The sequence below is a fragment of the Rhinopithecus bieti genome, unplaced genomic scaffold, assembly GCF_001698545.2.
Source record: "Rhinopithecus bieti isolate Rb0 unplaced genomic scaffold, ASM169854v2 scaffold_62012, whole genome shotgun sequence".
NCBI classification, from domain to species: Eukaryota; Metazoa; Chordata; class Mammalia; order Primates; family Cercopithecidae; genus Rhinopithecus; species Rhinopithecus bieti.
Window position 1 is genome coordinate 97,990 of NW_016823354.1, and position 23,255 is coordinate 121,244.

Below are 23,255 nucleotides of genomic sequence, written 5' to 3' on the forward strand. Positions count from 1 at the left end.
TACTAAAAAGACAAAAAATTAGCCAGTCATGGCAACCTGTAATCTCAGCTCACTCGGGAGGCTGAGACAGGAGAATTGCTTGAACCCAGGAGACAGAGGCTGCAGTGAGCCGAGATCGCGCCATTGCACTCTAGCCTGGGTGACAGAGAGACTCCATCTCAAGAAAAAAAAAAAATATTTTTTGGAGAAAGGGTCACACTCTGTCGCCCAGGCTGGAGTGCAGTGGCAAGATCACAGCTCACTGCATCCTCAACCTTTGAGGCTTGAGCGATCCTCCCTCCTCAGACTCCTGAGTAGCTGGGACCGCATTTGCGTAGCACCACATCTGGCTAATTTTCGTCTTTTTTTTTTTGTAGAGACAGGTCTTGCTATGTTGCCCAGATTGGTCTTGAACTCCTGGACTCAAGTATTTAACGGTCCTCCTCCCTCAGCCTCCCAATGTGCTGGGATTACAGGCATGAGCTACTGCACTCAGCCTTCGAATGCTATTTCTTCAGAAGTACTGTTGCATATCACAGATGACCATAAGCGACTTGTCAGCAGCTCTGCCATGACTGATCCTCTAGGCAGGACAATGGCAGGAACAGAGAAGTCAGCACTGACAGTGGGGAGGGAGGCGCACTTCTGCTTCTCCTCGCTGCCAGCCTCAGGCACATGAAACCACTGCCTGCTGTCCACACCAGCACCTCATCCCCATCTCCCTGGTCAGGGGTCATGTAACTAAGATGGCATTTCAGAACCTGGGTTAATACATCCAACAAGAATCACTTGGCTCAGTGCAGCTTGGGAAACGGTGGAAGAGCTACCTGTTTGCGCCTGGTTTCTACTTCGGGCGAGGACTTCTGCTCAGCTGACTTGAGGTTGCCTCAACTTGTCTGGCTTGTCCAGCTTGTGCCTTCTAGTCAACTCCCCCATGAAATCTAACTTGTTGGCAGAGCACTTCCAGGCCAGGCATGGGGCTCCCTTTCCAAATCTGGGCATTATTTAAAAACAAAAAACAAAAAACAAAAAAACCTGCCCAGCAGGCTCAGATGCCAGCACTGACACCTGAGGGGTCATAGGCAGCTGCATTTCAACTCACCCTGCTGTCGAGATGAGGCATGTTTTTCCGGGATCAGTTGTGTGGCTAAGGTAGTTCCCTCTTTACCATTATTCCAGGTGCCTAGAGACTGCCGCGTAAACAGTGCTGCACACTCAACACCGTCATGCCCCCAGCACTCAACTGAGTGATAAGTATTTCTAAATCTCTTGGAATTAAATCAAAGTTTCTTAAACTTTCTGTGGGCCATGGGTCCCTTTTAAAATCTTTAAAAGCTCTGAATCTCCCCTACAAAAAATGGCCCAATCACCCCTTGTGAAGCCTTTCCATGCACCCCTCCATGACTCTGTCACATTAGGTCTTCCTGATGGAGCTTTTAAAACTAGGTGAGAAACCACTTTGGCTATCTCTTAAAGATTGGCCTGGCTAGGCACGGCAGCTCACGCCTGTAATCCCAACACTTTGGGAGGCCGAGGCGGGCAGATCACTTGAGGCCAGGAGTTAGAGACTAGCCTGGCCAGCACGGCGAAATCCCGTCTATACTAAAAATAACAAAAATTATCCAGGCATGGTAGCACACACCTGTGGTCTCAGCTACTCGGGCCTGAGGCAAGAGAATCACTTGAACTCAGGAGGTAGAGGTTGCAGTGAGCCGAGAGAGATCACGCCACTGCACTCCATCCTGGATGACAGAGCAAGACTCTGTCTCAAAAAAAAAAAAAAGAAAAAAAAAATGATTGGCTTTCAGAAGGAGGTGCCACGTGGCTCTTCAAGGATGAATGGGCCTTAGGAAGGCAGGTGAAGACAGGGGCCCTAGCCTTTTTGTGGAAGTGGTAATTTCCCATTTACCCAAGGCCTTAGAGCAAGCTTGTCCAATCACCAACCAGCAGCCCACGGGCCTCATGCAGCCCAGGACGGCTTTGAATGTGGCCCAACACAAATTTGTAAACTTTCTTAAAACATTATTTTTTTGCAAGTTTTTTTTTTGTTTTTAGCTCATCAGCTATCATTAGTGTTAGTGTATTTTATGTGTGGTCCAAGACAATTCTCTCCAGTGTTTGACAGGGAAGTCAAGATTGGCCACCCCTGCCTTAGAGGAAACGTGGCAGGTGATGCAGTCTACCTTTTGGTGTGAGGAAGGAGCACTGGCTTGGCTCCTGTGGAACAGGGAGCACTGAGGCCAGAGGGTGTTTCCAAGATGGCTCTGAGGGCTTTTCTGTCAGCCAAGGGCAATGGGTTGATAAACTCAGGGTCCACAGCAGGAGGAGTGTCAATGCTTCAAAGAAAACACAGTGTTCAGATCTCCGAAGAGGGATCCTAGAGCCCAGAGTTCCCCACGTGAACCCAAATGGAGACCCAAAGGCCTCCAAGCCTCATCACCTTATCCTACCATGTTCCTGAATGGCATGGTAGCAGTGCTGGCCTTCGGAATGATGAGGCCAACGTGAGCCAGGAGACTGCTCCTGGGTGGGGGTTGGCCCCAGGACTACCTCGGATCTAGGCTTGTCGTCGCTGTAACTGGTAACACTGGGCCGCAGCTAAGAGCAGGGCAGGGTGGCTACCACAGCACCTGCTGCTTCCACGTACAAGCCGCCACCCAGAGCGGATGTGCAGCAGCAGCTGCAGGCAGACATGGAAAGAGAGAACAGCAGGAGTTGAAATTCTCATAATTTTAATGGTCAATAGCTTCTGGTGGGCTCTGGATGGTATAGTTAAACAATAGACTTAAAGACCTCCCCCAAAGCACGTCCACACCCCCTCAGCAGCGTCTGCCTCCATCAGCGTTTCACTGCCCAATCGGACTTCCACAGCCTCAGACCCCCCTCTTGGGTTATGGAAATCCACATCTTAGTGTAATGAGCTGAAAAACCCTGGGTACACCCGTGATCTGTTATTTTTTAAAAATAACAAATATTAAGCCTTCCCAGGCTCTGCTGCCTCACAGAGTAAGAAACGTGACTGTGGTGATCTGAATACTCTGTTGTCTCTTGTGGGCCAGGTGGTTTTGCTTCGCTCCCTGTTCTACTGAAATCATACGGCATAGAGTTCGTAAATCTTCTTTACACAGTACACCAGGGCGGCCAGTGCTATCGTGTTGTGCAGTCTCTTTCTGTGCAGGTCGTCCTTCCGGACCAGCACCACTGGGGTGGAGGAGGTGAGTGTGTGCAGAGGCAGGCGCGACAGTTTATAGGCGTCGTACTCCACTTGGTACTTGCAGCAAGGGTCAAACTGCCAGGAGATCCCGTAGAGGGTGCAGCAGGCCAGGCTCAGCACACCAGCGGGCAGGGAGATGTAGTGGGAATAATCTAAGGGCAGCGCCAATGGGGTGAAGAGGCAGGCGGTGCCCGCCAGCACAGCCGTCTTGTGCAGACAGTTGCCCACGGTGATCCAGCGGGCCGTCTCGTCGCCGATGCGCGTGGGCTCAATCACAATATACTTGTACTGGGCTTCCAGGGCCTGCTCCAGCTCGTACTCAAACTGGTCTTGGGCATTCTCCCCATTGTAGATCTCGTGCACAATGTAGCAGTCTGTGGCCGACAAGCTCACCCTTTTGATGGAGGGGGCAGCAGAGGGAGAGAGAGAGACAGGATGATTAGGCTGAGGAGCACTTAACTGTGTTTCAGTGCTGGGGGAGGTCTGAACCTGCACTGCGGAGAGCACATCTCACTTAGGTCCTTATCTCCTTTAGATCCCAACACAAGACAATAAGTAAAAAGTATTTTTCCTGAAATAGTGAAATAAGCCTGGGCGCAGTGGCTCACACCTGTAATCCTAGCACTTTGGGAGGCTGGGGTGGGTGAAACATGAGGTCAGGAGTTCAAGACCAGCCTGGCCAACATGGTGAAACCCTATGTCTACTAAAGATACAAAAAATTAGCCAGGTGTGGTGGCGCATGCCTATAATCCCTGTTATCTACTCGGGAGGGTGAGGCAGGAGAATCACTTGAACCTGGGAGGCAAAGGTTGCAGTGAGCCGAGATCGCGCCATTGCCTGGGTGACAGGACGAGACTCTGTCTCAAAAAAAAAAAAAAATTTAGATATAAAAAGGCAGGAAGAGGAGTACCTCAGTGTTTAAAAGAACAAACGCAGGCCTGGTAGTCAGCCTAAGGCTGTGGACCAACTGATCTGAGTCAGCAAAGGAGCCTAAAGGGGAAAGAACGATTGGCACAGTCACATGATCACACACGGCAGCACGAGGCCAACAGCCTGAGAGCCGTTCTTAATCAGGGCAACTGCAGGAGGATTCTTACTGGAAACCACAGTCCTCAGGACAGATCATGCAAAGCCCTTGCCCTCCACACGGTTCCTAAGTGGTCATCCTGGGCCCGCAGAACAGAGGCACAATGGAAGAGCTCTGCCTTGGGCGAAATCCAAACTCCTTTGGCTCTCCTGGGAGGCCGGGCTGCACAAGCCCTGGGTGCTCTTCCCACCGCGGAGGGGAGAACAGGAGACCCAGGACACTAGCCCACTGCATAGGAAAAGCGACCCCTTCCCTGAATGAGGAAAAGACGACACTTCAAGGACAGTAGTAGCCCCCAAATGTAGTGGGCAGGAGGGTCAACTGAGGGGCTTCAAAACATCCAGCCAGCAATGCCACCGATTCCGGCCCTGTAGGCCCAGGCCCCTGCCCCACCGGCAAATACCACTCATTTGCATCAGAAGCACAGCCACAGAGACCACACAAGGGGCTTTCCCCCCGGGACTGGGGTGCATGCCATGACCCCAACCAGCAGGAGATCCACCACATGGAAGGCTCAGCTCTGCAGCAAGGCCAGACAGCAGCCCCAGCAGTGACCGTGGGCCAAGCTGCATTTTAGGCAGTCTGGCTTTTCTTGGTGGTTTCAGGCCTTGCGGTCCAAATTTCCCACCCAAAGCAGAATCTTCTTCACCTGTGGTGGGCAGGCCTGAATACAGGGCTATCCACGCCTTGTCATTTTTCCTTGGCTGGTTTCAGCTGAGACAGATCTTTCTGCATCTCCACAACGCCACTCCGCATCCTACTTTTCCATTATCTGCTCATCTGCGAGAAGTCTTTATCTGAGCCCTGACAGGGACACTGCTAGACACAGCTCTTGAGGCTGGATCAAGTTTTCCAACCCATGGCTCCCACGGCTGTGCAGAGCCATGTTCTGTCACATGCCTCAGTGCAAAGCTGCCCCTTCCCTCAGCACACCCTGGTCCCCAGGATGGTCAAACTCATCTGACTAAAGGACACGAGGCTCTAGGGACCTGCTGGTCACTGCTCCCCTGCCGGAGTCCATGCCCCTCCAACTGGGAGGCTCTGGCACAGTGTACTAGGCCACACAAGGGTCAATGTGGCCTATCTACCTGAGGCTCTGACAGGAACTAGCTTCCTTTAGGGGCCAACAAGAAGCACAGCCCTCAGTGTGCACAGATGCGAAGGTCCCGTCCGCCCAGCCTGTCCTGGCACGCACACCTGGCTGCCGTGCAGAGGAAAGTCACGGGGAGCTGAGCCACCTGGCCACTTGCCATAACATGGGAGCGACGAGTGAAGACATTCATAACAAGCCACCCCAGAACCTCAGCCCAGCATGAAGGTAACTCCCTCCAGCCTCCTTCAAAGATGGGAGCAATTCCAAGTGAAGGATGGTGGAAATCGGACTGTCAGGGCAAACTTTAAGGAAAAAGAACAGGCAATCACAGTCCTTCCTACTACTGAGACTCCTCCCAGCACAAAGCTTTCAGCAAACAAATAAGCAAGCCTAACAGGCAGGGTTTCATGCCAGCTGGATAAACAACTGGTTAACGATCTTATGTGGCCACATTAAAGATGAAAGTCATTAGTAAGGGGCTGACTGTGCCCCCAAACATGGGGGCCCTACCCCCTGGGTGGGAACCACTTTCATAAAAGGCACTGGCTTGGACCTGGGCAAAGGGAACTCTTTATCCTGAAAAAGTCACTGTAACGAAGCTGGGCTAAGGCAAAGCCTCCTAATTCAATCATAGGCCCTAATTAAACTGCATGCACTGGGGAGAAATCAGTTCGCTGAGTGTGGGACAAGAGCCTCCTCAACCTGGGTTGCTGCCAAGCCGCCTGTGACTGTGTGCCAATGTCGTGGCTGCCTTGCCAGGGGTGAATTGATGAGCTGTTACTGTAAGACTGCACGAGCAGCTTCTGTGGGGAAAGGAGGGGTCTCCTTCTAAAGTCCTCGGTGGAGTTTTTCCATTTGGTCTTAGAGGAGAGGTGAGGGAGAGGCCAGCTGTTACTCCCAGGCAGGATTCAACAGTTTTTATTTTTGAGACAGGTTCTTGCTCTGTCACCCAGGTAGGAGTGCAGTGGTGTGATCTCTACTCATTGCAGCCTCGACCTCCCGGGTTCAAGCGATCTTCCCACTTCTGCCTCCCGAGTAGCTGGGACTACAGGTGTGTGCCACCACGCCTGGCTGCATGGCTAATTAAAAAAAATTGTTTTGTACAGATGGGGTTTTGCCATGTTGCTCCGGCTGGTCTCGATCTTCTGGGCTCAAGTGTTCCGCTTGCCTTCGCCTCCCAAAGTCCTGGGATTAACAGGCATGAGCTACCGCATCCAGCCAGATTCAGCATTTTAAAAGCACCTACAGCAAACAGGCACACCTGAGGCAGGGTCTTCACTGGCGTTGGGGGGCTGAAGGCCGAGCAGTGCCCCCACATGCTCATATGAGAAATGAGTGGCAGCGGCGCAATGGGCTGGCTGTGGCCCTGGGTGTAGGGGGAGGGGCGGGGCCTCCACTCTCAGGTGGGAGCACTCCTGACCAAGAGAACTCCCTTCTAGTCTCAAGTCCATCAGCCAAGAGGAGCAGACAGGCCAGATAACAAGGTCGGGGTGGAGGGCCAAATCGTGTCCCCATCTTGAGACCGAAATGGAGATGCTTCCAAGTCAGCTGTGCATCCTACTGACTGTCAAAACCAGGCCAGGGACACCTCGGGGCGGGCCCCAGAGGCAGGCTTCCTCCCTCAGGAACACTCAAAGCAAAAGGGAGGTGTTAAGTTGGGCTTACACAATGCTCTGGCCAACACCCAAATCCACCCTAGTCCGGTGCCCTTCTCTGCCCAGCAGGTCAGCGCCATCCTGAATGTACTGAAAACCACTGTTGGTCCCACAGAGGAAATTCCAGAAACCCCAGCCCCGGAACAGACTGCCCCATCTGGAAACACAGCAGCGGGCAGATGCCAGCCCCTCACCCCCTCCGGCCCCCCTGCAAGCCCAGCTGGCACCCACATCTACCCAGACCTGTCTGCAGGCTCCATCGCTTGCTGGGACGGATGGGTGGGTACATCCACGTATCCCAACCAGCCTAGAAGCAGCGAGAAGCCAAGGCCCTCCAGGCTGTCTCCCACCTCACTGCCACTGCCAGGTGTGGCCCGCCCCCCAGCACAGGGAGTGAGGAGACTGGGCATCCTCTGCCTTCGGCTGTGGGCAGTCCTATGAATGACACAGCCGTGAGCAAGCACGTGGACATGGGGGCACTCGCCAGCACACATTCTGAGATGGTGGCATGGGTCTGCCCCCACCCGCCTGTCAAACCACGGCCCTGGCCTCCTGCAGCCTCGGCATCTTCATGTGGGCCGGGCACTGTTGCTGCCCACTGTCTGAGACACCTATCAACAGCAGAAACACAAAGAGCATAAGCCATGCTGCCTCCAAACAAAGGCAGGGTCCTGCACAACTGTGCCGCCGCCAGAGGCTCACCAATTCTGCTTTTAAAGTCAGTCAGGCCAAGGGAATCTCGGTCTCCACTGGGAAAGGACAACACATGAAGTCTAGGGAAATGCATTTCTAGGGCTCCATAAGGCAACAGGCCCACACAGGCCCACACAGGCCCACACAGGCCCGCACACAGGCCCACACACAGGCCCACACACAGGCCCACACACAGGCCCACACACAGGCCCCCACAGGCCCCACAGGCCCACACAGGCCCACACAGGCCCACACAGGCCCACACAGGCCCACACAGGCCCACACACAGGCCCACACACAGGCCCACACACAGGCCCACACACAGGCCCACACACAGGCCCCCACAGGCCCCCACAGGCCCCCAGAGGCCCACACAGGCCCACACAGGACCCACACAGGCCCACACACAGGCCCACACACAGGCCCACACACAGGCCCACACACAGGCCCCCACAGGCCCCCACAGGCCCCCAGAGGCCCACACAGGCCCACACAGGCCCACACAGACCCACACAGGCCCACACAGGCCCACACAGGCCCACACAGGCCCACACAGGCCCACAGAGGCCCACAGAGGCCCACACAGGCCCACACAGGCCCACACAGACCCACACAGGCCCACACAGGCCCACACACAGGCCCACACACAGGCCCACACACAGGCCCACACACAGGCCCCACAGGCCCCACAGGCCCACACAGGCCCACAGAGGCCCACACAGGCCCACACAGGCCCACACAGACCCACACAGACCCACACAGACCCACACAGACCCATACAGACATGGCAAGGCTCAAACCAAAACACACACAGACCCACACAGACCCACACAGGCCCACACAGACCCATACAGACCCACACAGACCCATACAGACATGGCAAGGCTCAAACCAAAACACACACAGACGCACACAAAGCTGCAGGATCCCTCTGTTGGAGATCACGCGACCACGACCAGGCCATCAGCACCCCAACTTCCCGGTACACTGGTGGGAGCGGGGTGCTGTCAGTGCAGACACAGGTTTTTAAGCTGTCGCTGCTGGGCCCCTGGGTTCAGGTCTGCACTGCTGACACGGACTGCTTGACTTCTCTTACTTCAGAAACTCGTGGCCATGACCAGGTGCGGTGGCTCACGCCTATAATCCCAGCACTTTGAGAGGCCAAGGTGTGCAGATCACTTGATGTCAGGAGTTTGAGACCAGCCTGGCCAACACGGTGCAACCGTCTTTACCAAAAATTAGCCAGGCGTGGTGGTGCGCGCCTGTAATTCTAGCTACTTAGGAGGCTGAGGCACAAGAATCACTTGAACCCGGGAGGCAGAGGTTGCAGTGAGCCAAGAGTGTGCCACTGCACTCCAGCCTGGGTGACGGAAAGAAAAAAAAAAAAAAGAAACTGCCGAGTACTCCCAGGAGACAGCCACGTCCAGCCAGCACCTGAGCACCCAGCAGCCACCCATATATGGCTTGCTTCTGCTTACGGGTCAAACGAAACCTAATGAAGGAAAGAACCCAGTCGGAAGGTTGTCTCAAACCACTGCAGATCATCACCAGCTGCCCTCCAACTTGTAAGGTCATGGGCCTAAAGACCTGGGCAACCTGAACCCTGGTGCACGGGAGATTTTTTTTTTCCTTTTTTTTATTATTATATGGAGTTTTTTTTTTTTTAAAGTAAGAGCTAGTTGGAATCTTTTGAGCCCTGGGCTTCCTAAGGGACTGTATTTTTGCTTTTCATTGCAGGTGTGAGATGACCAATACGAGAGCAATTAATAGAGCCTATGTTAAAAAAAAAAAAACAGAAAGACAGAAAGAAAAGAAAAGCGGCCAGGCGCAGTGGCTCATGCCTGTAATCCCAGCACTTTAGGAGGCCAAGGCGGGTGGATCACCTGAGGTCAGGAGTTTGACACCAGCCTGGCTTAACATGGTGAAACCCTGTCTCTACTAAAAACACAAGAATTAGCCGGGTTTGGTGGCACGTGCTTGTAATCCCAGTTACTTGGGAGCCTGAGGCAGAAGAATTGCTTGAACCCAGGAGGCGGAGGTTGCAGTGAGCTGAGATCACACCACTGCACTCCAGCCTGGGCAACGAGTAAAACTCTGTCTCAAAAAAAAAAAAAAGGAAAAAAAAAAGAAAGAAAGAAAGAAAAAGGTAGCAGCAGTAACAGCAAAGTCTCCAAGTGAAAGCAAGTTCAGGGGAAAAGGCAAGGTTCAGAAGAGTGTGTACAGTATGCTAGCTGCAGTGATTTTTAAAAGTCGATTTGCTTTTATATACACAGAACATTTCTGAAAGGATACACAAAGACAAGATTTTTATGACTGGTCACTAGGGAGGGAACTAAGGGGTTCGGGAAAGAAAAGGGAGGGAGGGCTCTTTCTAGTAAATGACTTTTGATCCTTTTGAATCTGGCATGATCTCTGGTACTTAAAGATCACTGTCGGAAGTGGGCCTTAACATATGGAAGAAGTAAAAGGATCAGTGTCGCTATCCTAAACACACCATGCCAGCACTGAGGTAGCTTTGGATTCTCTGAGCCTTTAGCACTGGAAGCAGGGGTCAGCCAGTTCCAGCACCTCAGGGGGACTGCTGCAGACACTGAAGGGGACCGCCCTCTGCGGCCTCAGGACAGCTTGTAGGCACTGGTAAAGTGGGCGTCTTGAACTTCCCTCCCTCAGCCTTCAACCAGAGTCAGGCTTCAGGCCCTCATCTCTCCACTTTAGAGCCCAACTCAATCAGCTCTCGCAGTCAGCAAAGGAATCCCCTGGGAACACTAGCATGGCAGTTAAAAGGCGGCCACAGTGAAAACTCAGCAGGGCAACTCCATGACCCCTCTGGGATGTGGCCGGCCTGTGCCAGCAGCCATAATCTGGAGGCATCTCCCCAAAAGGCAAGAGCTGCGCAAGAAAGTTAGAGCAGGACTGTTCGGTGAGAGCAAAAGATGACCGACAGGAGAGGGGAGAGCAGAATCGCGCCTCCTCCATGAGTGACATGAACGAGTTCCAGTGGCCTGAGCCAGGGATACAACTCTCACACACTCTAAGGTGGCAGAGGTCAGGGACGTGCCACTGAGAGCCAACTATAAAGACAGCGAGGGTGCTGTGGCGTACCTGGGCCACAGGGTCTCTGCTGCAGGAGGCGGCGGGCCAGGGTAACACTAGTTCTCTGTCACGCTGGGTGGGGAGCACACACGTCTATCACTTTGTCTTTTTTAAAGTGTGGTAAAATACACATAAAATATTCCACCGTAAGCACTTTCAAGCGTACAGTTCAGTGGCACTAAGCACATGCACACTGATGTACAACCATCACCACCATCCACCTCCAGGATTCCTTTATCTTCCCAAACTGAAACTCTACCCGTGAAACGACACCCCCATTCCCCACCGACGCCAAGCCCCTGCAAACTACCATTCTACTCTCTACCCCAATGAATCTGACTACACAAGTACTTCATACAAGTGGGAGCATATATAGTATTTGCCCCTTTGTGTCTGGCTTATTCCACTGAGCATAATTAGTCTTCAAGGTTCATCCATATTGTAGCATGTATCCGAATTTTCTTCCTTTTTAAGGCTGAATAATGTTCCACTGTATGCATAAACCACATTTTGTTAATCCATTCATCTGTGATGGATACTTTGGTTTCCACCACTGGCTATTGTGAATAAAGCTGCTACGAACACGGGTGCACAAACATCTCTTTGATTCCTTGCTTTTTTCGGGGGGTGTATATACCCAGAAGTGGAACTGCTGGATCATGTAGTAATTCAACTTCATAGTTTTTTTGAGGAAACTCCATACCGTTTTCCAGAGCAGCTGCACCATTGTACATTCCCACCAGCAGTGCACAGCAGTTCCCATTTCTCCATATCCTCACCAACACTTGTTATTTTCCGTTTTCTTTCTTTTGAGACAGAGTCTCGCTCCATCGCCCAGGCTGGAGTGCAGTGGCACCATCTCGACTCACTGCAACCTCTGCATCCCGGGCTTAAGCGAGTCTCCTGCCTCAGCCTCCCAAATAGCTGGGACTACAGGCATGCACCACCATGCCCAGCTAATTTTTGTATTTTTAGTAGAGAGGGGGTTTTCACCATGTTGGCCAGGCTGGTCTCGAACTCCTAAGTGATCTGCCTGCCTCAGCTTCCCAAAGCATTGGGATTACAGGCAAGAGCCACTGTACCTGGCTTTTTATTTTTATTTATTTATTTATTTATTTTGTGGAGATGGAGTTTCACTCTTGTCGCCCAGACTGGAGTGGAGTGGCATGATCTTGGTGCACTGCAACCTCCGCCTCCTGGGTTCAAGCGCTTCTCTTGCCTCAGCCTCCCGAGTAGCTGAGATTATAGACATGTGCCACAACACCCGGCTAATTTTGTGTTTTTAGTAGAAATGGAGTTTCTCCATGTTGGCCAGGCTAGTCTCAAATTCCTAATCTCAGGTGATCCACCCGCCTGGCCTCCCAAAGTGCTGGAATTACAGGCATGAGTCACCACGCCTGGCCTGATTTGTATTTTTTAATGGCAGCTTTATTGAGGTAGAATTCACAGAGCATCTCCCCCATCTGAGGTGAACGATGAGGTGGTTCAGCACTTTCCCACAGTTGTGCAACCAATAGCACAACTGATCCTGGTGCATTTTCATCATCTCAGAAAGAAACCCTGTACCAATTAGCAGTCCCTTCACATCTCCCCAGCCCCTCCCAGCCCTCCACAACCACCAGTCTGCTTCCCGACTCTCTGGATATGCCAATTCTGGGCACTTCATTTAAATGGAATCCTGTAACATGTGGTCTTCAGCAACTGGCTTCTTTCATTTTGCATTATGTTTTTAAGGGCCATCATGCTGGGGCATGTTTATTACTTTTCACATTATTGTAAACATAACTTTTGATGTGTTTAACATATAACTTTAAAAAAATCTAAGATAAGGCTGGGCATGGTGACTCACGCCTGTAATCCCAGCACTTTGGGAGGCTGAGGCAGGCAGATCATGAGGTCAGGACTTCAAGACCAGCCCGGCAAACATGGTAAAACCATGTCCTTACTAAAAATACAAAAATTAGCTGGGCGTATTGGCGCATGTCTGTGGTCCCAGCTACTTGGGAGACTGAGGCAGCAGAATCACTTGAACCCGGAAGGCAGAGGCTGCAGTAAGCCAAGACTGCGCCACTGCACTCCAGACTGGGTAACAAAGCGAGATTCTGCCTCAATAATAATAATTTTAAAAACCCCTAAGAAAAGATACATAAGACCAAGTATCAAAGGTGCTATACATTAAAATAGATCAGGCCGCGCGCGGTGGCTCACGCCTGTAATCCCAGCGCTTTGGGAGGCCGAGGCGGGCAGATCACCTAAGGTCAGGAGTTTGAGACCAGCCTGGCCAACATGGTGAAACCCTGTCTCTACTAAAAATACAAAAATTAGCTGGGCGTGGTGGCGGGTGCCTGTAATCCCAGCTACTTGGGAGGCTGAGGTGGGAGAATCGCTTAAACCCAAGAGGTTGCAGTGAGCCAAGATCGAGCCATTACACTCCACCCTGGGGGACAAGAGCGAGCCATCATCTCAAAAAAAAATTTAAAGAAAAAAACAGAAAAGAAAAAAATAAAAAAAAAAAAGAAAATAGATCAACAGTGGTTTTCTTTGGATGGTGGCCTAATAGGTGACTTTTCAATTTCTTCATGCTTTTCTGTATTTAAAAAAAAAAGTGTTTCTTTTTGCTTTTTTTTTGAGACAGAGTCTTGCTCTGTCTCCCAGGCTCGAGTACAGTGGCGTGATCTTGGCTCACCACAAGCTCCACCTCCTGGGTTCACGCCATTCTCCTGCCTCAGCCTCCCAAGTAGCTGGGACTACAGGCGCCCACCATCACGCCTGGCTAATTTTTTCTATTTTTAGTAGAGATGGGGTTTCACTGTGTTAGCCAGGATGGTCTCGATCTCCTGACCTCCTGATCCGCCCGCCTCAGCCTCCCAAAGTGTTGGGATTACAGGTGTGAGCCACCACGCCCAAAGTATTTCTTTTATAATGGGAAAAATAATTATAAACTTATTCTTAAAAAGAAAAATTCTGTTCAACCCTATATCCCTTGAGGTTAAGGGACCAGACACCCGTGGTGGGGGAGCCCTCCTTCCACTGCCAAGAAGAGCAGGAGGTGGCTCACTTCCTGCTCCAGAACCTTCTCGGTGTCCATGAAAGGCAGAAGTCTGGACGGGCAGCTTCTTGTGGCTGAGGCGTCATGCTGGTGTCTACCCACAGTCCTGCCCAAAAAGAGAAGGACGGTTCCAGCTCCCTGTTTCCCTTGAGCAAACACTGGCCAAGCTGCCAGGCCAGCCACCATCACCCTCCCAGTTCTGAGAGACCCAGCAGAGGCAGATCTGAGTGGAAGCACCCACATTAGGCCCCTTCCTGGAGTGGGGCGGGCTCACAGGCAGGCCTGAAGCTCCGCCAGGGCAGAGGTTGCATTTCCATCATAGTTTCCCCAGCACTGGGCCTGAATGTAACAGGTTCCCAAAAGACACAGGTTGGAGGAACATTTCTAATGATTACAGGGATGAGCCACAGGAGTGACAGGAGGGGAAAAACAATGATGGTCATTAAGAGAACTGGTACCGGAAAAAAGTCAACCCATCCGTCAGGTTGCTTTTCGCTTAGTGAACAGGGTCACCTGATCACCTAAGACACGGGAGGGGCTGGGCTGGACCTCCACCCGCTTCTGCCTAATTAAGCCCTGCTTCTTCCCGACCCACAGGAAGCAGAGGAATGAAGCAGAGAAAGCCCGTGCCTCAGACTCAAAGGCACAGGCACGCGGCCCCGTGGCCTGAGGAAGACTCCCACAGGCCAAGGAACTTGCACAGGGTACCCAGCCCTTTCGTCGGCTTCAGAGGACGCTTTCCTATTCTGCGCACTGGTAACTGAGCAGCGCTTCTATCTGGGGGGCAGGAACACGGTGCACTGAGTGTGGGAGCCGAGAGGGTGGATTCAAGTTCTCTCTCAGCTGCCTACTGGCTTTGTGTCCTAGGGCAAAACACCCGGCCCCTCTGAGCCAGTTTCCCGTGTTATCAAATGGGGCCAGACGCCCTGGCTCTACCAGAGGACTGCAGTGAAGAGGGAACAGTTGCCAAGCACTGCCCCTCTGCCTAAGGCACATGTGGCTGTTGAAATGTAAATAAATTAAAATTAGAAATATTAAAAAATTCAGTTCCTGGCGGGGCACAGTGGCTCACACCTGTAATTCCAGCACTTTGGAGGGCCAGGGCAGATGGATTCCTTGAGCCCACAAATTTAAGACCAGCCCGGATAACACGGTGAAAGCCCGCCTCTACAAAAAATACAAAAATGAGCTGGGCGTGGTGGTGCATGGCTGTGGCCCCAGCTACTCGAGAGGCTGGGGTGGGAGAATGCTTTGAGCCAGGGAGACGCAGGTTGCAGAGAGCTGAGATCACACCACTGCACTCCAGCCTGGGTGACAGAGCCAGACCTGTCTCATAAAACAAATAAATAAATAAAACCTGTTTCTCAGACACTACAAATCCTGATCAGCCATACGTGGCTAATGGCTGCCCTAATGGACTGCAGGGACACACCAGAAGGAGTCTGTCATGCCAGAAACTCCTACTGGACAGCCCTGCTCTGAAGAACTGTTATGACTACTACATGGTCGTCAGCTTTTCCTGAGAACTGTGCCCATAAAGCGGCTGCTGGCACCAGGGCGGAACACAGTGGCGGCTGGGAGGTTCCCGCGTGCGCTCGCTCATGGAGGACTGCCCAACTCTACTCCCCGCACCTCGCTCATTGAAGAACAGGTGCACACCCACAAGCCGGATCACAGGAGCCACCTCCCCACCTCCGTGGACCCAGGCGCAGCCCTCCCCTCTTCAGAAAGGGGGGTCTTCCCTGGAACACGACCTAAAGGACTGAACCACTGAGGCACAAATTCATGCACTTGGAATCCAGGCTGCTTGAGTGAACCAAGGAAAATAGAAATTCTTGAAAACTTGGAAGGCACATCAATGCTGAAGAGGATGAACCCCATCCTTACCTACGAATCCAACTTCTGTGGCCAGAACATGTGGCTCTGCCTTTGTTAAGCAGCTGAGCAGAACCCCACAACCAGCGGCTAAACCCCCACACACTTGGGTGCAGATCCCGTATCTGCTCATCTCATCCCAGTCAGAAGGAAACAAAAACTCCCACCACACACAAAAGCGAACATGGGAGTCTTTCAAGAGAGAGTAAATACTCCCAAACCCTGAGCGTGTAAAAGGGAAGGATCAGATCAGAAAGGGAAGCTGTCACCCCGGGACCATGGCCCGACCTGCCCCCGGGACTTGTGCTCCATCTGCTCGCTGGATGAACCTGCAAGGGCCACCTGGTACCAGGCACACCTGAGTTCACAAAGAAGAGGACAGGTCCTGGGGAATAAAGCGTGGCATGGAACGCTATGGAAGTCAGCCCAGGGAATTGGTTGCTTATAAAATGCTGGAGCAGATGGCCACGCAAGCCAGGGGAGGGGCAGGCCACAACAAATAACTTCACCCTAAACCTGAACCGTTAGCCCAGTGCATCTGGCCCTCTGCACTCCCCAGGTTGCCTCATATCATGCTCAGAAGCAGATCAAGTACATCTTCACATGATTATAAAAACAGGAACTCAGAGCACACAGCTATACTCACATTCCAACAATCACGGAGGGCTCAGGGAGGTTCAGGGGCCCTGAGAGAGTGAAGTCAAGCAACCCAAGTAAGACAGGTGGGGCTGTCTGTGAGCTGGTCCGGGCTGGCACACGGTGGCAGAACACAGATACCTGCACTGTGCTTTCCTAGATGGGCAAGTGTGTCTCAAAGACGCCGACAGGACAAGTGGCAATCTGTTTGATGTGCTCGTTGCCAGTGTGCTGAATTTTGGACAAGAATTCAGGTTACAGCTCAGAGTCTGATGTTCTTCATTACAAACACTGTTGGTTCCCTAGATTTAATGGAGTGGAGAGAAAAATCAACATGCAAGCACTACCATTTTGCTATTTCCACCCCTCCTATTTTAGTCGAAACCAGCACTGTCCATGTCGTAACTTTCTGCAGTGATGGAAATGTCCTCCACCTATGCTGCCCAATATGGTAGCCACGAGCCAGAAGTGGCTATTCAGCCTTTGAAATGTGGCTAGTGAGACTGAGGAGCTGAATTCTTCATTTTATTTAATTTTAATGAATTTAAATGTAATTGCCACATGTGGCTGGTGACTACTGAACTGCTGTGTTAATTCAGCACTAATTCTAGAGCTGTGGTTCTAGACTCAACAAGGTAAAGCAAGAACCCACACGCTACACGCGCTAAGCTGGACCATCCAACACACAGCGCTGGCAGTAATACTGTGGGCAATCTGGTACTGGGTGAGGCCTTTAAGTACAGTGCATGCTTCAGAGTTGATAGCCGCTGGCAAATCTGGCAAGTTTGCCCAATGGGTCGCTCTGTTCTAGCCCCTTGTCCAAACCAGACAGTTTCCCTCAGCTTCAGCAAAAGCAGATGCTAACCAGGTGTGAGCAGCAACGGGAGAGAGCACTCGTATAATATGGAGCTGAGATTTGAGTCAGCACAAATGTGACATGGAACAAAGTCATTTAAGAGAACCATAAACAGCCTACTTCAGTCATAAGAGCCAATAATACACTCAGATCTCACAATCTAGGGTGCTGGGCCATCAGCTAATCCGCCCTGCTCCACCTGAACAGTCATCACCAACTGAGCAGGAATGGAAGGATGCCCAGATGTCAGCTCACTAGCCCCACAGCGGGTTATGTTTCCATCCGCTGCTCAGCATGGAAAGAGCTTGGGGAAGTTGGGCTCGGGCAAATGACTTTTCCAACAGAACCTGGCTAGGGGTTTACAGCAAAAGCAAACAGAGAGGTAGTCTCCACCCACACCACGTTATCTAGGAGAGTTGATGGTGACATCCAAACTACAAAACCAAATGCCACATTCCTGCTGACACACAACATCTGCATGTATGAGTGGAGCCTTCAGTTCCAGGCCAAAGGTGCAACCTGAACACCTACAGAGACCAAGCAGGTAAATGCATTGAGTCAAGCTGTCAGGTGATTGAGTCAAGCTGTCAGGTGAGGAACCAAGAACTGGAGAACACTGTCCTAACCAAAAAGAGTCAGCCACTACCCAACTTTTCAGGGAGCGTTTTATGTGAAATCTGTTGGCAACTAATTTAAATTCTCTTAAAAACTGTTGAGGTTCAACAGTCAAGCACTGGCTCCAGCGGATGCACTGCTAATTTGCCGACTCCATTTTGAATAAATACTTGTCTCAAGCCAAAGCAAAAACAATTCTCAGGATCTATTTTCTCAGATCAATAAAAGCTTAACCTGTGCTGGCAAGGCTCCTGTTCCCTGCCTGAGGCATCCCTATTCGGCTCTTTTCAGTTGCTTTCAGTCCAACAAGAGGGCGGACGTTTCTAAAACTTTGTTTTCTAAACAGGTTATTTCCTATTACTGTTTGCATTGAATATCTTGAAAATGTTTGCTAGTTTTTAAGGGCATCTGAAAACCATTGAGGTAACTTATTTAAATAGTCCAATCTAAGAAATACCAGGCGGGAGTTAGAAAAACAAAAGTGTGTTTACCACTGCTTTTCCAAGGAAGAGGAAGTGCAGAATGGGCAACGTTGGATAACTGGGCTCAAGAATAAAGTGCAAGCAAGCTAAAGGACTCTATCACAACTGCCAAACAGGAAGAATCTTCCCAGCTGGGAAAGCCATCTGCAAGCAATAGCAATGAACACGGGATGGAATCAGTCATAGAAAAAGAATAATGCAGAGTAGTTGAGAGGCAGAGAAATTTTCTGGTTAGACAATCCTCACCAAAGAGACGGGGAAAAAAACAACAACAGCAAAACCAAAACTTTCCTTTTTTGCTGACCGCTGCTGTAACAATCAAGCTTTAGCGGATAGTTAATCCAGGTGGCTCCACCAATATAAATCCTCTCCCAAACTTCTAGTGGCTGAACAGCTTCTAGTGGCTTCCACTAGCTGAAACTGCTTCCCAGAAGCAAAAACTGCAACTTGAACATGTAACACGGAAACTACTCCAATCTCATCTTCTAGAAACCAGTTATTCAAATGGAGGTCCCTGTTGGAAGAAACGCTCCTAGCTCCCTACCCACACACCATTCATTAGGAAAGGTCACTTTAATTGACTTCCACGGCAGGAGAGCTTGCACAGAACCATCCAAAAGTCTCCAGAATCGCCCCTCGAGGAAGTGGCCGCTCTGGGCCCGGAAGAGACACATGTGGCGGGAGCTAAAGCTCCCTGGTAAACGTGCAGATCAAACTACCCCTGCCGCGGCCGGCCTGCTCTGTGAAGGCTTCACCTTCTTTCTCTCTCCGGGGGCCCTGCCTTCCTCGCCACGTCGGGGGCCGCGGCCGAGATGGCCACGCGCGCGGCCAAGCGGGAAGGGTGCTTCGGCCGCCGATCAGCCCGCGGCTAGGCGGGTCCCTGAGGCCTGCGCTGGGCGCCAGTTCCTCTCCGCACGGCCCGGCCTCGAGCCCAGCCCCGCATGGCCGCTGCCCACCTTACCCAGCCCGGCTAACGCCCCTTCCCCTAAGCTCTCCGCCGAAGCCTTCGACCTCGCTCCTACCCAGATCCCGGATCCTCCGGAACTGGAACCCCGTATGCCAGGCGGGGGTCGGGGGAGCCCGGGGATACCAGGGCAGGAAAGCTGCTGCAGCCCCCGGAGGCCGCGCTGGGCTCTCCGGCCCCTGAGCCGCCTGCACCCTGGATCTTACCTCTCTCGGGCGCTGCCGCCACTGCTGCCCGGGCCAAGACGCCTCCTTCCCCAAGCGGCCATCTTGGAGACACTCCGCTTGCCAACGTCTCGCGCCAAGGCGGCATCGGGAGAGCAGGCGGGCCGACGGGAAGTGTAGTCCGGCCCGCTGTCCCGGGAGGCTCGGCAGGTGGAAGCCGGGCCTGGCGGAACTACCGCGCCCACAAGGCAGCGCGCCGGAAGCCCCGCCCCCGGGGTCGCAGGGGCCCGTAGTCCTCCTGCGAGGGCGCGAGGACCCCTAGGAGCAGTCGTGGTTCAGACATTTTTGAAGAAACTGAGTTCCCGGCGTTCGCAGCCTGGGAGTCACAGGCGCCCACCCACCGGTAGGTCCTTGGGTTTCGAGAGCCAGCAGCTGAAGGAGAGAGAAGAGGAAAGTGCCTACAACTCCCAGAGCACCGCGCGTAGGCGCCCGGCCCCGCCGTCCCGGCCCTCCAGGCCGCGTCTCCTGCCGGGGGGCCGCCGCGCTGTTTGCGGGCCTCTAGCGCCCGGCCCCTCCGCGTCGCCCCGCCTGCCCTTCACAGCCTTGGCCCATAAGGTCACCGAGGGGCGGGAGATGCCGCCCGGGCCCTCCTCGGAGTCAGGCGCTGCTCCCGCACCATCCCCCGCCCAATTCAGACTCCGGGGTACTTTGGAGGCGGAGACAGACACCCTGACCCGGCTGCCACGGAGATCCCTGCTTGCAGGTGCAGGCTGTTAGAGGAGAGGGTCTGAACGCCAGGAAGGGGAATAGCTGTATGATAACTGCTTGAAGGAGAGAGGGCCCTGCGACAGCGACAGCCCTGTTTCAGACCTCTTTCAGACCCTGTTTCAGGCCTCTTAGACTCAGTCCCCTGCCACGCACCCACTCTTGTTCTGTCCGCTGCGACGGCATAATCTCGGGATCTTTGAAGGCAGATGCGGGGCTAAACCATCCCACCTGACGGGAACCCTGCCCCAGGACCTGACATCTCCTTGTCTGGACTGCTGTAGCGAGTCAGTTAGGAAGGACTAACTGGAACCCAGAGATTCCCAGGTGCTGCTGCCTCAGACCTGTGGACTCTTTGGGGGATCTCTTAGTTTGTAAACTTATCAGTTCCTCTACTGCTCCCACACACAACGTTGCTAAACATATTAGTTGGCCGCATAAATACTTGAGCAAAAGAAATGCGAAAATCTGCCCCAAATTCAGCCTAGAAGAAGTCCAGCCCGGCGCGTCACACTTCCGTGTAGTGGAACCTCCCCGTCCCCACCCACCGCAGGCCACAGCAGGAAGGCCAGCAGAAGGAAAGACGACCCTCTCATTGTTGAGGATTCCTTTCTATTTCCTTCCAGCTCACATTCTACCACAGTTTTAGCTGCTTACAATCCTCTCACCGTTCCTCATCACTTATAGTGTGTGATTCAAACTCCTTAGCACAGTCGAGAAGCACCCCCGTAGTTTGGAAGTTGCCTAGCTCTCCAAATTCAACTGCCTACCTTTCCCGTCTGGAACTTAACAAGCTAGGAAATTCAGAGGGTTTGCAGGTACGCAGATGTTCTATGCTTTGCCTAAATGCTTTTGCCACCCAGCTAACTTTGTTTGTTTTTTCGAGACAGAGTCTCGTTCTGTCTCCCAGGCTTGAATGCAGTGGCGCTACCTTGGCTCACTGCCACGTCACTGCAACCTCCGCCTCCCAGGTTCAAGCAGTTCTGCCTCAGCCTCCTGAGTAGCTGAGATTACAGGCGCGCGCCACCACACCTGGCTAATTTTTGTGTTTTTAGTAGAGACGGGGTTTCACCATGTTAGTCAGGCTGCTTTCTAACTCCTGAGCTCTTAATCCGTCCGCCTCGGCCTCCCAAAGTGCTGGGATTTACAGGTGTAAGCCACCGTGCCCAGCCCTCCCCGCCAACTTTTATCCTTCAAGACCTTGTACCTGTCTGGTCTCTAAAAAGTACCCGGTCTTTCAGTTGGGTCATACGGCCCTGCCTCCAAGTGACAGCGTAGCCCATGCTGGAGACCTCTGAACAATTCCGTGGCATGACACTGTCTGCGGATATGGCTGTCTTTCCTTTGGATCAGTGTGGTGGTTCAGAGGGTATACTAGGGATTCTAGAACACAATTCTGGCTCAGGGGCTGCTTGTGTAACTTCTCTTTCTCAGCTGCCTGGTTTGTATCATGGATGATAGTACTTCCCCTCAGAGGATTGCCGTGTTTCATGAGGTGATACATGTATGGAACTTAGAAAAACAGCACAAGGTAACAGTAACAAGTGATTATTATGTAATGCCAAGTGCTGTTCCGTATTTTAAGTGATCTACATCTTGGTCTTCACAGCAACCCTATAAAAGTGATACTGTTGGCCAGGCGCAGTAGTTCATGCCTGTAATCCCAGCACTTTGGGAGGCTGAGGCGGGTGGATCACCTGAGGTCAGAAGTTCAAGACCAGCCTGGCCAGCATGGTGAAACCTCGTCTCTACTAAAAATACAAAAATTAACCAGGCATGGTGGCGTCCGCCTGTAATCCAAGCTACTCAGGAGGCTGAGGCAGGAGAATCACTTGAACCCAGGAGGTGGAGGTTACAGTGATCTGAGATTACGCCACTGTACTCCAGACCGGACCACAGAGCAAGACTCTGCCTTAAAAAAAAAAAAAAAGTGATATTATCAACAATCTCATTTTGCAAATGAGGAAATCAACTTACAGAGGACCTGAGTGACTTGCTTACACTGCCAGGCAGGAAAGTGCTAGGATCTGAGCCCAGACTGTCCAGAGATTACACCCTGCCATTGTGCCTCTCCAGAAGCACTGGAGGTAGGTCTAGTACACAGAGTAAATGTAAACGCTCAAAACAACTGTGGCCCCGGCCGGGCGCGGTGGCTCAAGCCTGTAATCCCAGCACTTTGGGAGGCCGAGACGGGCGGATCACGAGGTCAGGAGATCAAGACCATCCTGGCTAACATGGTGAAACCCCGTCTCTACTAAAATACAAAAAACTAGCCGGGCGAGGTGGCGGGCGCCTGTAGTCCCAGCTACTCGGGAGGCTGAGGCAGGAGAATGGCGTGAACCTGGGAGGCGGAGCTTGCAGTGAGCTGAGATCCGGCCACTGCACTCCAGCCTGGGCGACAGAGCGAGACTCCGTCTCAAAAAAAAAAAAAAAAAAAAAAAAAAAAAAACAACTGTGGCCCTAATGACCTTCCTGTTTCTCTGGCTTTTACTCTCCCCTTAACTTCTGAATGGCCGTCTGCTTCCAATCTGCCAACTTGGGCTAAGATCCTCACAACGTTGCCTCTGGATTACTGTTAATGCACGGAGGTTGTCTAGAAGGTTCATAGGCAGCCCGATTGACTCAGTATATATTAGCTGAGCACCTACGGAGGGCACAGCCTGAGTGTTGGGAATTAGATCCTGTGGGCTGTCATGCAGTGGAGACTCCTGTGAGCCCTCTGTCCTGTAGGAAGGCAGCCAGTGGAATGGCGTGTCCTCGCTGGTGCTCAAAGTAATCTGCTACTTCTCTTACTACACTTTTCATTCATTGATTCTTAAATCGTTGAAGGCATATTCTGCAGGTACTCTTTTGGGCACAGAGATACAGTGTTAGTAAGAAAAACCCTGTTCCTGGGTCTTATGGGCTTTACGTTCCAATGGGATAAGCAACTAAGTAAATATTCTCAGAGAGTAGTACCAAGAAGAAAAGGAACAGGATGATCAAATGCAGTGGCTTGGAGATCTCAGGTGGTAAGAGAAGGTCACTCTAAAAA

At 52.1% G+C, this 23,255-nt stretch overlaps 1 protein-coding gene across 3 annotated transcripts; it reads right to left on the minus strand.

The window, feature by feature from the left end:
• Positions 1-2,694: 2,694 nt before the first annotated feature.
• Positions 2,695-20,072, minus strand: TMEM11 (transmembrane protein 11). 3 transcript variants are annotated; one of them, XM_017861388.1, is made up of 3 exons: positions 19,499-20,072; positions 16,386-16,677; positions 2,695-3,587 (listed from the first exon to the last, which is right to left on the minus strand). In XM_017861388.1, coding segments are annotated over exons 2-3 (519 nt in total). In that variant the 5' UTR covers positions 16,388-16,677; positions 19,499-20,072; the 3' UTR covers positions 2,695-3,070. The 3 variants fall into 3 exon arrangements, 2 of the variants coding, with proteins under 2 accessions (XP_017716877.1, XP_017716876.1); XR_001883214.1 differs by lacking the exon at positions 2,695-3,587 and adding an exon at positions 13,803-13,970 and having other exon boundaries at positions 19,499-19,587; XM_017861387.1 differs by lacking the exon at positions 16,386-16,677.
• Between the last annotated feature and the right edge of the window lie 3,183 nt (positions 20,073-23,255).